At 41.2% G+C, this 16352-nt stretch overlaps 1 protein-coding gene across 1 annotated transcript in view; it reads right to left on the bottom strand.

Moving 5' to 3' along the window:
* The window catches only part of RNF121 (ring finger protein 121), a 74857-nt gene that overhangs the window by 14999 nt on the left and 43506 nt on the right, over nucleotides 1–16352 (bottom strand). Inside the window, exons 4-5 of the mRNA XM_003420106.4 lie at nucleotides 3994–4148; nucleotides 731–838 (exon numbers count right to left, since the gene is read on the bottom strand). Coding sequence (XP_003420154.4) covers nucleotides 731–838; nucleotides 3994–4148 — 263 coding nt within the window. The remainder of the gene's footprint in view (nucleotides 1–730; nucleotides 839–3993; nucleotides 4149–16352) is intronic.

Here is a 16352-nt window from a genome sequence, read left to right as displayed (position 1 = left end):
CCTTGTGGGAAGTAGTTTTGGGCTTCCCTGAATGTGGTGCATTCTTGAAACTGGACGTGTCTCTCAGGGAACATGAGACTTCTAAGCCAGGGTGGCTCCCCACATCCCTGACACCTCAGCTGTCATGCTGTTTAACAGCCCTGACATTGCTGAGAAGATTCCTGCAGACACTGCCTTGCTGTTGTTTCTTGTCTTGTATCCTTCTAAGTGGATCTGTTGCCAGGTGTGGCCAACTGTGATCACAAGAGTCGACTGTCTAATCCAGGAACTGGCAAATTTTTCTGTAAAGGGTCAGATAGTAAATATTTTAGGTTTTGTAGCCTATAGAGTTTCTGTCACAACTACTCAACTCTGCCATTTTATTGCAAAAGATAGCTATAGATAATACATAAATGAACGAGCATGGCTCTGTTGTGCTAAAACTTTAAAAAAAAAAAAAAAACAGGTGGTAGGGTGAATATAGCCTGTGGGTTATCGTTTGCCAATCCCTGGTCTGGCTGAACCTACACCTCACAGGCAGTGTGGAAGTTACAATCATTAGTACCCACATGATCAAGGAAAATGGTTCTGTTGGCGTGACAGCATTATGGGTGACTGGCTATAACATTATCATGCTTACTTTTGTTATTACAGTCTTTTCCATTAAAAAATAAATTCTTAGGGAGAAAGGTCCATCTCACCAGACCCTCCTCCCAAAACACTAGTAAAAACTGAAACAAAAGGTACTCACTTGAATAATAAGTTAAGACCAAAGAGAGTAAACATGACAGCCATGTAGCCAATGATGCCGGTGGCATAGCTGATTTTATAGATCAGCAGGAACCACTTATAAACCAACCTGGAGGAAGGAGAGAGAGTTAGTATAGTTGACACAGAAGTTCTGGCCTCAGGGGCTCCTGATCCACCAGAATCCCTTATTCTCACGTCAAAAGGGGACGTCAGGCTTTTTGCTCAGATCCTAATGAGCTACTTGAGTTACTGTCGAAAGCGGCTCATTCCTTTAACTGCAGAAATGTCTCCATATACCAGGAAGCTAATGCTTTGTATTTTCCTAATTTTGAATCAAAGGAAGAAGAAGAGATCCCCAAAAGGATGCTCCAGCCTCAAAGAAAGAGCACAGAAGACCTCAGAAAGGTCTGTCATCTCAGTATGCAGGTCAAATTCATTCAGGTTAGTGAGACAAGAAGTAATAACTAATAACTACAGCTATGCTCAGAAGGGAACAGGTGAGGGAGACTAGTTGTTCTTGTCAGCAAAGAGAATTCAAGGGAGGATGTATAAGAGGTAGAATTAGCTACAGGCTTTGCACTTGGGCCTGGTTAGTCTGAATACAGCTTTGCTCCTATTCACAGGCCAATAAAAAAGGGAGCGATCTCTAATGGACTTGCTTCTGAAATGATTTTTTTTCTGGAGGGAAAGGATAAGCAGAAAGGCACTCCAAAAGTGTTCTTTGAGTTGAATTAGATGTGTGTGTGTGGTGGCATGGCGGGGGGAGACATGTTCAATGCTCCTGAAGGAGGAGCAATGCTCCCCAGAATCCATGGAAGAGCAATGTGGAATCCGGTTGGTTAACCCCCAGCTAGGTTCAGAGAGGAAAAATGGTTCCCTGCATGTACCAGAGCCTTTTAAGTACTATGGGAGTAGGTCCCTGATATCAGGATCCACTATCCTATCTGTGATGAGGGCTAATAAGCGATTTAGCCATTTGCTTAAATAACCAAAAACAAGCCTGCCTGGTCCCTGAGAGTCAACCAGGCTACTGTCGACTCTGCTGGGCCCTAGAGAAGCTCGAGGTTATTGCATGTGCCTCCCTGCTGCTGTGGCTAAGCACAGGGTGATGGCTTCCGCAGGCTAGGGAAAGGCTCCAAACAACCTGTAGTGCCGGCCCTCAAGGATCACATACAACTCCATTATCCAGAGGTGCACTGATCATATGGGAATAAGACACAGCAGAAAGGATGTGGAATGTTGGGTTAGGCAACTCTTAATCTGGGTTATGTGTTGTTATTGATTGAATTGTGTCCCCCAAAAAGATGTGTTATAAATCCTAACCTCTATGCCTGTGGTTAAATTCCATTTGGGAATGGGTTGTCTTTGTTATGTTGATGAGGCGGGATTAGTGTGGGTTATTATCTTGAGTCAGTCTCTCTTGAAATTAAAATAAGCAAGCAGAGCAGGAGATGGGGTAAGACAGATGCCAAGACACACCGAACTCTCAAAGGCACCAGTAAGCAGAAGCTGAAGACACAAGGACCTTCCTCCAGAGCCAACAGAGAAAGGCTTACCCTAGAGCCAGCTCTCTAAACTCAGACTTCTAGCCTCCTAAATTGTGAAAAAATAAATTTGTTTGTTAAAGCCATCTACTTGTGGTATTTCTGATATATCAGCACTAGATAACTAAGACAAGTGTGGTCAATCTTACAAGCTGGGTAATTCCAGGTAAGTAATATTACTTTTTTGAGACAAACAGGAAAACCATGCTATCTTTCTCACTGCATTGTACAGAGTCTGTTGCCTGGTACATAACACATGCTCCATAAATGCTGAATGGATTAATGAGAATGTTTATGAAAATGCTTTGCAAGTGTAAAGCACTATCAAGTGTTAGTTACTATTATCAAAATGTTACAGACACATTTTCAGCCATGTAAGTAAGCTAGGTGGGTAGAACTTGACACTGTCACTTGGTGACCTTTAACATGTTTTATTGCACTTTTTCTTCATAATCACCCTATATGAGATAGCAATTATTATCCAATTTGAGGGGATGAAGAATTCGAGGCTCAGAAACATGAAGTCATACAGGAGCTGGGGGTTCCAATCCATGTCCATCTGGCACCAGAGCCTGAACCTTCTATAATGAATGGTCTCTAAACTACTGTAGTCAGAGAGGGACTTCTGGATCACCAACTCTACCTTAAAGATAAACTACCTTGTACGAAGAAGCTTAGAAGGCCAGAGAAAGACTTGCAGTAAAGCAGAGCATAAGGGGCATGAAAAGAGCAGTCTGCAATATGGGGGACTTTGGATCAGCTGGTCACAACTTTGAGACTGGCTAGTTCCTCTGTCAGGCTCTCCTGGAACTGTGCACACCTCTCTCATACTGCTTGCCAACTGTCCTGCAACAGGTGCTTTCTCATTCATTTCCTCCATTAAACCGAGCGCTTCTTGAGGGCAGGGGCCATGTCTTATTCAGCTCTGTACCCCCAGCACTCAGCACAGGGCCTGGCACATAGCAGATGCTTGTTGAATGAATGAGAAAGTACCTCTCTTTCTGTCAAATACAGATATTAAATGACCTCACAAGCTGGTTGGGAGGATCAAACGAGAATGCATTTGGATAAAATATAAAGAATTATACAGATATGGGCTGCTTTATGACCCAAGAAAGAAGCATTTGCTTGTTGGAAAACTGCAAACTTGCTGGGATTCATTCATTCAACAAAAGATCGTAAGTGGGCCTACCATGTGCCAGTCCTTGGACCAGGGCCCGGGTATACAGTGACAAACAAAACAGATGTGGTACCTGACTTCATAGTTATAGTTCAGTGGGGGAGACAGACAGTAAAAATAATGCTTGGCTATAAACTGTGTAAGTTATAAATCATGAAGGAAAACTAATACGGGTATTATGAGAGAATATAACAGAAAATCTAATTTAGAGATCAGGGAAGGGTTTGCAGAAGAAAATAACATTTAAATGAGACCACAATGATCACTGGGATTTGCTAAGTTATTTTGTTTGCTTTGAATACAAACAGATTTTTATGTAAACCATGAAGTAAGCTGTGGGAAAAGATTCTGGAGTTTTTATCCTGTAATTAGAGTGGTGGTGAGTCTCCCAATCAGCTTGTTATGAAGGGCCTCCACATCAAATAATCTTGGAAGACAAAAACAAAACTTAGATTTTTGATCTAAATCACCCTCCTCCCATGCATCCCAACCCACTAGTTTCAGGAAATCTGGGCTTTTCCCCATTACTTAAACACTCACCTTGGGGTTGTCTGTAATAGAGGTTTTCGGGTGGCTCGGAAGGTGACAAAGGCAGTGACGGCAGAGAACAAGATCCAGATCACTAGGAACCTCCACCAGTGCAGCTTCACTGTGAAATAGAGGGGGACAACCCACATCTGAAAGAGGGTCACCATCTGAAACACAAACACAAGCACTTCAGCTCTAGCCAGCTCCCTCTGCAGCTCTATCTACAAGTCCAGAGCACATCCTGTGTTTTCCCTTTTAGACTGATCCTTTCCTGTGTTTCCAATTTTAGATAAAAGCATCTCTACTCAGTGATCAAAGTTAGATACCTGGGAGCATATTTGACAGTCTCTTGGTTGAATTCTTTCCATTTGGGCCCTCACTACCTCTTGCCTTGCTGACTACACAACCTCTTTGTTAGTCTCCTGGCATTTGTGTCACTTCTTCCAATCCATTCTTCCCAGGAGTGCTAGAGTGGTATCTCTTAACACACAGTCTTGAACACGTCATTCTATGGTGATACCCTGCATAAAGGATACGGTCCAAGATTCTTAGCCAGGCAGGCAAGTCCTCCATAACATGGCCCTAAACCTACCATTTTGAAGGCCACCTCCTACAACTTCCCAAGCCTTTGGTCACGTTGTCCGCAACCTGCCCTTCTGCATGATAATATCACATGCAAGATACATGGAGCCTTCTATTTCCTTTCCAGCAAGAGTTAGTTCTAGTACTCCAAAGGTATTTTCTTTACTACCATCATTTATAGAACTTTTCCAGGGTATGAGGTTTTCTGTGAAAGCAGGGTGATGGGGGGTGGGGGTGGGGGGCAGGAGTTAGAAGGCATCAGGGAGCAGAACACAAGTGATTACTCCAAACTTCTGTCTCAGAGTCATTATTGTTTCACATGCCTAAAACAGAATCTCAGTGCTCCATAAGCAATAATTCCCCTTTTCCCCTCCCTCCTGCCACTGGTAACTGCCAATAAACTTTGGTCTCTATACATTTGTCTGTTCTTGTCTTTTTATATAAGTGAGGTCATACAATATTTTTTCTTCTGTGATTGACTTATTTCACTCAGCATAATGTCTTAAAGCTCCATCCATGTTGTAGCACGTATCAAGACTTCATTTCTCTACAGAAACTACTTAAGACATTGGGACTGAACTACTGGGCTTGAAGGCTAAGGACCATAAACTCAGGGGACATCTAGGTCAACTGGCAAAACACAGTTTATAAAGATAACGTCTTAGTCATCTAGTGCTGCTATAACAGAAATACCACAAGTGGATGGCTTTAACAAAGAAATTTATTTCTTCACAGTAGTCAGCTCCAGGGGAAGACTTTCTCTCTCTGTCACCCTTCTCATCAACCTTCCCTCTGACTAGGAGCTTCTCCATGCAGGAACCCCAGGTCCAAAGGATGTGCTCTGTTCCCAGCACTGCTTTCTTGTCAGTATGAGGTACACCCTCTCTGCTTGCTTCCCTTTCCTTGTTATCTCTTGAGAGATAAAAGGTAGTGCAGGCCGCACCCCAGGGAAATTCCCTTTACGTTAGCTCAGGGATATGACCTGGGTAAGGATGTTACAATCTGACCCTAATCCTCTTCAACATAAAATTACAATCACAAAACGGAGGACAACCACACAATACTGGGAATCATGGCCTAACCAAGTCGACACATATTCTGGGGGGACACAATTCAATCCTGGCAGATAATGCTCTACGTCCTGGTCTGGTGAATAGCGTCTGGCGTCTTAAAAGTTTGCAAGCAGCCATCTAAGAAGCATCGATTGGTCTTTCCCCACCAGAAGCAAACGAGAATGAAGAAAAATGAAGACTCAAGGGAGCAGTTAGTTCAAAGGACAATGGCCCACATGAACCACAGCCTCCTCTAACCTGAAGCCAGAAGAACTAGATGGTACCTGGCTACCACTACCGAACACTCTGACCAGAACCACAATAGAAGGTCCTAGTTAGAATGGGTTGAAAATGTAGAACAAAATTCAAAAAAAAGACCAGACTTACTGGTTTGATAAGAGACTGGATGAACCCGAGACTACTGCCCTAAGACATCCGTCAAACTTGGAACTGAAGCCACTCCTGGAGGCCACCTTTCAGCCAAATAATAGGACTATAAAATAAACAATACCACCCGTGAAGAATGTTCTCCTTAGAACAATCAACTATACCAGACGACAGGGGCAACATCTGCCCAAAACCAAAGATGAGATGGCAGGGAGGGACAGGAAAACCAGGGAGGAAATGGGGAGAGGGCTGACACATTGTGGGGATGGCAACAATGTCTTAGCATAATTTGAGTATCAATCATCGATTGGAAAACTAATGTGCTAGGTAAACTTACATCTAAAGCAAAATAAAAGGTTAAAAAAAAAAAACATTTCTCTTTCTGGCTGAAGAGTAAGGTAGACGTTTTTAATGGCTAGCTTGACAATAAGTGGCTGAAGGTATGCTTCTCAGAACAATGGCACAGACTCTGGTGCCATCTGGTGGCAACACTTATATAAACACATTTGATTTAATAGTTCTAGCACTTGTGCCTGATGCTGTGGAAGGCACAGAATATTGGGAAGCCTTGGCTCTGACCTCTCTTCCAGGATGTGGCACGACGATGAGACATGAACACATAAACTAGACAGCCAAGTAAAGCATATCACCAACATGGGAGGTCAGAGGAGAGAGGTGACAGTGCGGGCAGGAATTGTCAGAGGAGATTTCCGGGAAAAGGCAGGGGTCTGGCTGGTTCGGAAGGACACTTAGATTTGGCCAGGTGGAGGGGGAAAACGAAAGCCATTCATCCTTCTCTCCCCGGATCTGCAAATATGAGGTTGAAGTGAAGAAGTGCCTGAAAATAACTGATTCATTCAGCAAATAGTTACTGAGGGACTATCCCAGCTTTTCTCATCTGGAAGATAAGAATAGTAATGTTGTGTTGTTGTTAGGTGCTATTGAGTTGGTTCCAACTCACAGGACGAGTTGGTTCGTCCTATGTGCCACAGAACGAAACACTGCCCGGTCCTGTACCGTCCTTACAATTTTAAGAATAGCAATACTTCCACTTACCTCTCCACAAGGCTGAACAGTTGAGATACTAGATTTTAACAGTAAGTGCTAGCCCATTAAATGGGCTTCCTTTTTTAGCTGAGTGATCACCATCACTGGGCACATTTATAAAAATTGAATCAAAACCTAATGATTACTTCTAATCCATGTGAAGGTGGACGAGACACCTTCCAGATCCCTTTTACCTTAGAAGAGAACAGTCGGAAAAGAGCTCCCAGATTACCTCCTTCCCTGGACACCAGCTGCCTTAACAGTCTGCACTTTTGACTTTCAAGGTTCTCATCTTACCACTTCTGGATCTCCCTATGTCGTAGGGCAGGGATCACCCATGCTTGGCTGAAAAGTAGCATTTTGGATGAAATGAAAACTACAAGTCCAGGTAGTAGAGCCAAGTAAGAGACTGAGAACTAATAGAACAACCAGCTCGAAAAAATGCTAATATGTAGGCTGAGGTCAACCAGAGGGAGAGTCTGGGATGTGCTCCATGCTCTGGTCAACATTTTCATGAGTGATTTGGATGAAAATATAAAGGACTTGGTTACCAAACTGTAAATAGCACAAAAAAGCTGCCGAGAGGGGAACAGTACAAGGCAGTGAACACAGAACATAAAAGCAGCAAGATCCTAAATGGATAAAGTTTGTTTCTAGGGTTCATCTATCTCTAACATTCTGTAAGCCAATAAACTGAAATGAAGAACCAAAACCACATGATGAAACCTAACTAGCCAAGTACAGAATAGGGAAGGAGTTGCTTAATAGCAGCTCACGTGAAACAGATCTAGGGGTTTCAGTTGACCACAAATTGCCAGGAAGCCAGGACTGTTGCCAAAAAAGCTAAGGCAAACTTCGGCTATTTTAACTAAGGATATACCCAGGATGAAGGAGGCAGCAGCTCTAATGTTCTCTGCTCTGTCAAAGCATCCCTGGGGCCCTGCGATCAGGTCTTGGGATCAGGCTGTACAAAGAATACTGACAAATAAGCATAGCCATAGGGAGCAGCCAGGATTATGAAGGGTCTGGAAACCAAATTACATAGGAACAGCTGAAAACACCAAAATACTAGGCCTGGAGAAGACTATAAGGATGCATGGCTGCTACCTTGAGTTAACTGAGAGCTGTCAAGCGGCCCAGTAAACACATATTCAGTGTCTATTCTGTGATCTGGTTAAGACCCTACACATTGTTGGAATTCTCCACAGGGCAGAAACAGTTGGCAATTCCCTCCTACCACACCCCTCCAAATGGTCCTTACCTCATAAGGCAGGACATTCCATTGCTAATAGATGTGCTAGACAGTTCTTGGCACTGACATGAAAAATCGGACTTTGCATCCCTTCTCCCTCTAGGTCCTACTCTTGTCTTTCAGAAAGGGACAGAGTAAATTTGCTCCGTTTCATATGACTGCTTTCCCAATACCTAGAATTATGTCTCCTTTTCCTAAGTTTTCTCCTCTCCAGGAAAAAGGTTAAGTCAAACAGTCATTTAACAAACACTAACCTTACTAGGACCCCATGCTGGGGACCAGACATTCAGAAACAAAAAATAAAACCTCCTCTAAAACTTAAAGTCTACTGAAGAGAAACAAGCAACTAACCATAAGGCAGCATGGTAAATGCTATAATGGAGTAAGCCCAGGTGGCCAAGAAAGTACAGAGAAAAGGTGCTTCACTCAGCATGGGGGAACCAAGGAAGGCTTCCTGAAGGAAGCAACCTCTATCTTTGTTGCAATGGCCTAGTAGGTCCAGATGGAGAAAGGCATCATGATGAGTGTTCCAGAATAAGAGAACATGGTACGCTTGAGAAAGTACAGCTGGTATGTGAAAGAGGGTGAAAGATGAGGTAAGCAAGAGTCAGAAGAGGCTGATATATATATATATATATATATATATATATATATATATATATATATCACACTTAAAAGTTTCTATTATATTCTAAGGGTAAAAGTTTTTCTTCCTCACAGAACATGGGTTATAACTCTTTACTATCTTAGTCAGCATTCTCTAGATACATTCTAGTAACCTTCTTCATGTCTTGGTCTGAGAAAAACCTATATTACTTTAAAAAAGATTTCCAGGTAGGAGATTTTGCCACACTCATCCATTCCACGAGGGAAGACTGGTTCAGGAGTGTGGGTTTAAAAAGATCTATATTTAGTAACAGATGATGAAAGCTTCTCCTTGGAGATCTTTTAAAAATAGGATAGATACTTTTCCAGGCATAAACTCATTTCTTCCCCTAACATCCCTCAGGGAGCTAAGGTGTAAGTAATATTAGACTACCTGAATAGACGATGAAAACTGAGCAACAGAGAGGCCAAAAAGCAAGTCTGGCCTGGGCCAGATTTCCAGTCTAGACCTTCTGTCTCTGAAGTACTCCTCCTGAGCATCATTTACTAAATTTGTGGGGAAACTTTGGAGAGGATGAAGAGGCAAGATGATGTAGAGAGTAAAGGCAGGTGGTTGTGAAAGTACCTGAGATTCAAAGAAAGGACTTGGGCAAAAATTGTTATAGGCTAACTGGGGAGGTTAAAAACAAAACCAACCACAACAGAAACTGACAATAACTTCCTAATAATTTGCTAATCTGAAAAGTGGAGATAAATCCATACCCTATCATAGAAAGCTGCTATGAAGCTCCAATGAGATAGCAGAGGAATCAGGTATTTTTTAAAACATCAATTTTAAATTATTTAAAACTGTAAATAATTTAAAGTATTGTTGTTGCTGTTACTAAAAGGAACAGTGCCTGAAGTTTAGATACAGAAAACAGTAGGATCTCTTGCTCCAAATGGCAATTAATTTAGACTTAGTTTCTCTTCTCTTAACCAGAAGGTTGGACTTCAGCTCCAAAGTAGAGAACTCTGACACTTTTCACAGCGAAACTAGTGGGTTGGCATACCTGCTCAAAGTCAGTCTCATGGCTGGCAGCATCCATGCTGCTCTAGGTCCTAGAGTCTAGGACAGTGGTTCTCATCCAGGGGGGTACTACTAAACACTTTATAATGCACAGGACAGCCCTCCACAAAAACAAAGAATTATCTCGCACTAAATGTTAACAGTCACACTGTTGAGAAACCCTGGTCTAAGAGAACAGAGCTAATGTTTTTTTTTCCCACTTGGTGATCACGGGTGCCCCTGATGCTGGGCCACCAACCTGCACTCATGAAGAACAGAAAACTTCGTTCAGTTTGGGAGAAAAACAGAGCCTTATCAATTAATTCCATCACTTCTTACCATGCTGTATGAAGCATTTTTTTTGAGAGCTCTGATGGATAATCTCAAACAGATCATGTTTCTACCACTCAACAATTCAGTGCCTTTTTATACAACTTTCTCTGGGGAGTTCTTTTGTTTTGATTTTTTTTTACCCTTACCAGTCCTCTCTCCTATAGGTATTCTAATGTGTTTATTTAATATGTATACTCCTGTTTGTACCTATTCTTGCAACTATATATTTTTTGTGCGTGTATTTTAAATTTATTTATTGGCATTGTGTTATACGTTTCTTACTCTTTCCACTCAGTACTATGCTTCTACCATACACCTAAATTGCTACTGAGTACACCCAATGCACTCTTAACTGCAACCCAGTATCATGAAATACGTTCACTACATTTTACCTATTTACTCTCTCAGAGATTGATATCCAATTGCCTCCAACTCTTCACTGCTGCAATTAATACTATGACACACCCGTCAGGAATTAATACTACAAATGTTCCCTCAGGATATGTCACAGAGTATGTGTATATTCTGAGTGTGCCACACAGCTCTCCAGAATGGCTGCACCAGTCTCTGCTCCCACAAAGAGTGCACAAAGGTTCCTACAGCCTCTGATCTGCAGGATGATGGATCATTTTGTGTAGCCTTTCTAGCCATGGTCTTGTAATTCATTTGGGTGGGACAGTATGAGAGGGTAATTGTGGCCCACCAATGGAATTGGTTAGTTTTGCCATCCCTCTGGGCTTAAAATGAACCACCCTAGAGGCGGAAAAGAGAGAATCCCACCACCAACGAGGAAGAACGGTCAGGAGCCAGCATGTCCTTTGGACCCAGGATCCCAGCACTGAGAAGTTCCTGAAAGCAGGAGACTGAGAGAGAGCAAGCTGTAACCCTGAAGATGCTGAGAAGTGGAGGCAGGAGAGATCCGGCAGCAGGAGACAGCATGGTGGGCTTCTGACCCATGAAGACAGAAAGCTGAGTGCCTTTGAGCAGAGGCCTGGGGCCAGAAAGAGGCGTGCCTGCGAACACAGCTGGGAAGAGGCTGTCCTGATGGAAGAATTGTATCTTTGACCGTTCCTGAGCCTAAACTGTAACCTGTTACTTCCCTAATAAACTCCGTAATTGTGAGTACGGTCTGTGAGTTCTGTGTGGCCACTGTAATGAATTATCAAATCCAGCAGAGAAGTAGAGTGACGTGGGAGAGATGGTTGGTGCCAGAATTAGTAAAGATGGCAGACAGAGAGGGCATGTCTGATCTCCGCCTTAGGAATCAGCCTTGATCTTGATTCTCCTTCCCCCTTGTGAAGTTAGAGGAGGTTGGGCACCGCTCCTGTCATTTTTACAGATCCCTTCCAATACTTGGCATTATCTAGCTTTCTAATTTTTTGCCAATCTAACAGATGAAAAGTGATATTTCACTGCTATTTTAATGTGCATGTCTGTAATTACTCATGGCTTTCAGCATTTCTTCTTATGCTTGATGGCCTTTTGGATTTCCTCTTCTGTAAACTGCCAGTCCATATCATTTGCCCATTTTTCTATTGGAGTTGTTTTCTTTTGTTTGTTGATTTGTTGTTAAGTGCCATCGAGTCGGTTCTGACTCATAGCAACCCTACATACAATACAACGATATATCGCCTGGTCCTGTGCCATCTTCGCAATCATTGCTGTGTTTGAGCCCATTGTTGTAGCTACTGTATCAATCCATCTTGCTGAGGGTCTTCCTCTTTTTTGCTGAGCCTCTATTTTACCAAGCATGACATTCTTCTCCAGGGACTGGTCCCTCCTGATAACATGTCCAACGTATGTGAGACAAAGTCTCTCCATCCTCCCTTCTAAGAAGTATTCAGGCTGTACTTATTCCAAGACAGACTTGTTCGTTCTTCTGGCAGTCCATGGTACATTCAATATTCTTTGCCAACACCATAACTCAAAGGTGTCAATTCTCCTTTGGTCTCCTTTATTCATTTTAAGAGTGGTGGTGTTGATTTGCAGCAGTTCCGTATTAATCTACTGTCAGTTTTAATCATGTTCTCCTACTCTACTATCAGTTGGGTTGCCTATGGTATTGTTTATGGAACAAAAATTCTTTTTTTTCTATTAATAATATTTTATTGTGTTTTTGGTGAAAATTTATACAGCAAATTAGGCCCCCATTTGACAATTTCTACACAAATTGTTCAGTGACATTAGTTACATTTTTCACAATGTGTCAACATTCTCTTTAGTTGTGTTTGGGTTGTTTTCTGTTGTTCTAGCTTCCCTGCCCCCTTATCTTCTCATCTTTGTTTCAGGGTAATTGTTGACCTTTTGATCTCATGCAGATGGTTTTTTTTTTTTTTTACTTTTTTTGGAAGGAGATGTATGATTTTTAAAAAAATTTTTATTGTGCTTTAAGTGAAAGTTTACAAATTAAGTCAGTTTCTCATACAAAAATTTATATACTCCTAGCTGCTCTCCCCCTAATGAGACAGCACACTCCTTCTCTCCACCTTCTATTTTCATGTCCACTCAGCCAGCTTCTGACCCCCTCTGCCCTCTCATCTCCCCTTCAGACAGAAGCTGCCCACATAGTCCCATGTGTCTACTTGATCCAAGAATCTTCACCAGTATCATTTTCTGTTCCATAGTCCAGTCCAATCCCTGCCTGAAGAGTTGGCTTTGGGAATGGTTCCTGTCTTGGGCTAACAGAAGGTCTGGGGACCATGACCTCCAGGGTCCTTCCAGTCTCAGTCAGACTGTTAAGTCTGGTCTTTTTACAAGAAAAAAAAATTCTTATTTTTAATGTAATGAAATTCATCACATCTCTTTTTTGCCTATATTATTTTTTTTATTAACTTTGTAATTTTATCTTTCATAATTAGGTCTTAAATCCACCTTGAGCTCTCTTTGTATGCAGTGTTATACAGAAATCTACTTTTTTCTCCATATGGTGAGCCAGTTTTCTCAACAGAATCTCCTTAACAATGAATAGCCTCTTCATTGATTGGTGGTTACACCTTTATTATATATTAAATTCCCATTATATGTGGATCTGTCTCTGAGATCTTCATTCTATTCCACTGCTCTATTTGTCTGTTTTTGTGGTATGTCTTAACATCTGGTAAGTCCCGTTCTTGAAAGCTGCTTTCTTTCCTGACTTTACTTTTGGCCCTCAGATGCAAAAAATATGAACTAATAAGAATTCTTATTTTAGGAACATTCTCCTTAGTCTACATATAGACGCCTTCTGTTTTTTGTTTGTTTTATTTTACTTTATTGTGCTTTAAGGGAAAGTTTACAATTCAAGTCAGTTTCTCATACAAAAATTTATACACATTGTTATGTGGCCCTAGTTGATCTCCCTATAATATGACAGCACACTCCTCTTCTCCACCCTGTATTTCTCGTGTCCACTCAACCAGCTCCTGTCCCCCTCTGCCTTCTCATCTCGTCTCCAGACAGAAGCTGCCCACTTAGTCTCATGTATCTACTTGAGCTAAGAAGCACACTCCTCACCAGTATCATTTTATGTCTTACAGTTCAGTTTAATCTTTGTCAGAAGAGTTGGCTTCAGGAATGGTTTTAGTTTTGGGCTAACAGAGAGTCTGGGGGCCAAGTTTTCTGGGGTTCCTCCAGTCTCAGTCAGACCATTAAGCCTGGTCTTTTTACTAGAATAGGAGTTCTGCCCCCCACTTTTCTCCTGCTCCATCAGGGACTCTCTGTTGTGTTCCCTGTCAGGGGAGTCATTGGTGGTAGCTAGGCGCCATCTAGTTCTTCTGGTCTCAGGCTGATGGGAGTCTCTTATGTGGCCCTTTCTGTATTTTAATTATTTTTTAGTAATATGACAAATACTGAACCCACAACCCAAAACATAAGAATTGGAACATTTAAAGTTACTTACATCTAGCTATGTACTCCTCCCTATTCTATCCTCCAGGTGCCCTCCCATTCAAAGTCAGCATTATCCTGAATCTAGATTTAATCATTTCCTTGCTCTTTAAGATATAATCTTGTCACATATATACATATTATTAAAATACACTGTTTTAGTTGTTTTTAACTTTCTAAAAATGGTATCAACTTGTTAAGTAGACGACTAGGACTACTTTTTTCACTCACTATTATATTGCTAAGATTCATCCTTACTGTTATTTCTAGTGATAGTTAATTCTTTAGTTATCTGTATATGTTTTATATCATATATATTATTTTATATGCTATATAATATTGCATATAGCTTTTGATGGGAAGATCTTCCCTTCTAAGACAACTTATTCCACTATGGAACAGTTCTCACTGTTGAAAAATTCTTCATAATGTTTAGCTGAAATCTGTATTCTTAAAACTCATTCTCTAGTTCTCATTTGGGTCTCTGGAGTTACAAAGAATAACAACCACGAAGGAAAGTTTTAAAGCTTGAAGGGACTTTAGCAGTCATCTAATCCTAGGCCCTTTAAAGATGAAATGTGAGAATGAGGAAGCATAAGTGAAGGGTATTCTATCCCTCAAACCACAGAAGACAAAGAAACACTTGATAACTCATTCTATGAGTCTAGGACTACCTTGATACCAAAACCAGACAAGGATATCACAAGAAAACAAAACTATAAACCAATATCCCTTATGAACACAAATGCAAAAATCCTCAACAAAATACTAGCAAATGAATTCAGCAGCATATTAGAAGAATTATACATCATGACCAAGTGAGATTTATCCCAGGGATGCAAGGGTGGTTCAACATAAGAAAATCAATCAATGTAATATACCACATTAATAGATGGAGAAAAAAAAATGCACTCATCTCAATGGATACAGAAAAAGCATTTGACAAAAGCCAACAAACACCCTCTCATTCAACAAACTAGGACTAGAAAGGAACTATCTCAACATGATAAACAACATTCCTGAAATACCCATAGTTAACATCAAAATTAAGGAGTTCTGGTAACACAGTGGTAAAGCACTCGGCTGCTAAATGAAAGGTCAGTGGTTTGAACCCACCAGCAGCTGTGAAAGATGTGGCACTTTGCTTCCATAAAGATTACAGCCTTGGAAACCCTATGGGGCAGTTCTACTCTGCCCTACCCACCCCCAAGGCCGTCAAGTTGATTCCAACTTATAGCAACCCTATAGGAAGAGGAGAACTGCCACAGAGGGTTTCCAGGGACCAGCTGGTTAATTCAAACTGCTGACTTTTTAGTTAACAGCCAAGCTCTTAACCCCTGCACCACCAGGGCTCCTCTTCCCTGTCCTACAGGGGTCACTATGAGTCCAAAATGACTCAGTGGCGATGGATTAATATCATATTTAATTGTAAAAGCGTAAAAGCTTTTCCCCTAAGATTAGGAACAAGATGTCAATGCTCGCTTTTACCACTTCTATTCAAAACTGTACTGGAAGTCTAGTCAGAGCAATAAGACAAGAAAAAAGAAATAAAAGGCATCCAAATTGGAAAGGAACAAGTAAAATTACCTCTATCCTCAAATCACATGATCTTACATATAGAAAATCCTTAAAAATCCACAAAAACCTGTTAAATTCAGCAAATACTCAGGATACAAAATCGACACAAAAAAATAGGCTCTATGTTGATATATAAGCAATCAACAATCTAAAAAGGAAATTAAGAAAACATTCACTTTACAATAGCATGAAAAGAAATAAAATACTTAGGAATAAATGGAGGTGTGAGACTTGTACATTGTAAACTACAAAGCACGGCTGAAAGAAATTAAAGAACATCTAAATAAACAGAAAGATATCCCATGTTTATGGAATGGAAGATTTAATATTGGCAACACTCCCCAAAGAGATCTACAAATTCAATATAATCCCTATCAAAATTCCAACTGCCTTCTTTGCAGAAATGGAAAAGATGATCCTAACACAGAATTGTAACTAGTCTAAAATAGCGAAAACAATTTTGATTTGTTTATATGCATAAACCTCCATGCCTCTGTCAGTTTGTCATAGTGTGGGGGCTTGTGTGCTGATGTGATGCTGGAAGCCACACCAGCAGTATTCAAATACCAGCAGGGTCACCCATGGCCAACAAGTTTCAGCTGAGCTTCCAGAGTAAGACTGA

Source organism: Loxodonta africana, chromosome 7 (assembly GCF_030014295.1).
Source record: "Loxodonta africana isolate mLoxAfr1 chromosome 7, mLoxAfr1.hap2, whole genome shotgun sequence".
In the NCBI taxonomy this organism is placed as follows: Eukaryota; Metazoa; Chordata; class Mammalia; order Proboscidea; family Elephantidae; genus Loxodonta; species Loxodonta africana.
The sequence above is the reverse complement of the archived record's forward strand: the minus strand, read 5'-3'. Positions and strand labels throughout refer to the sequence as shown.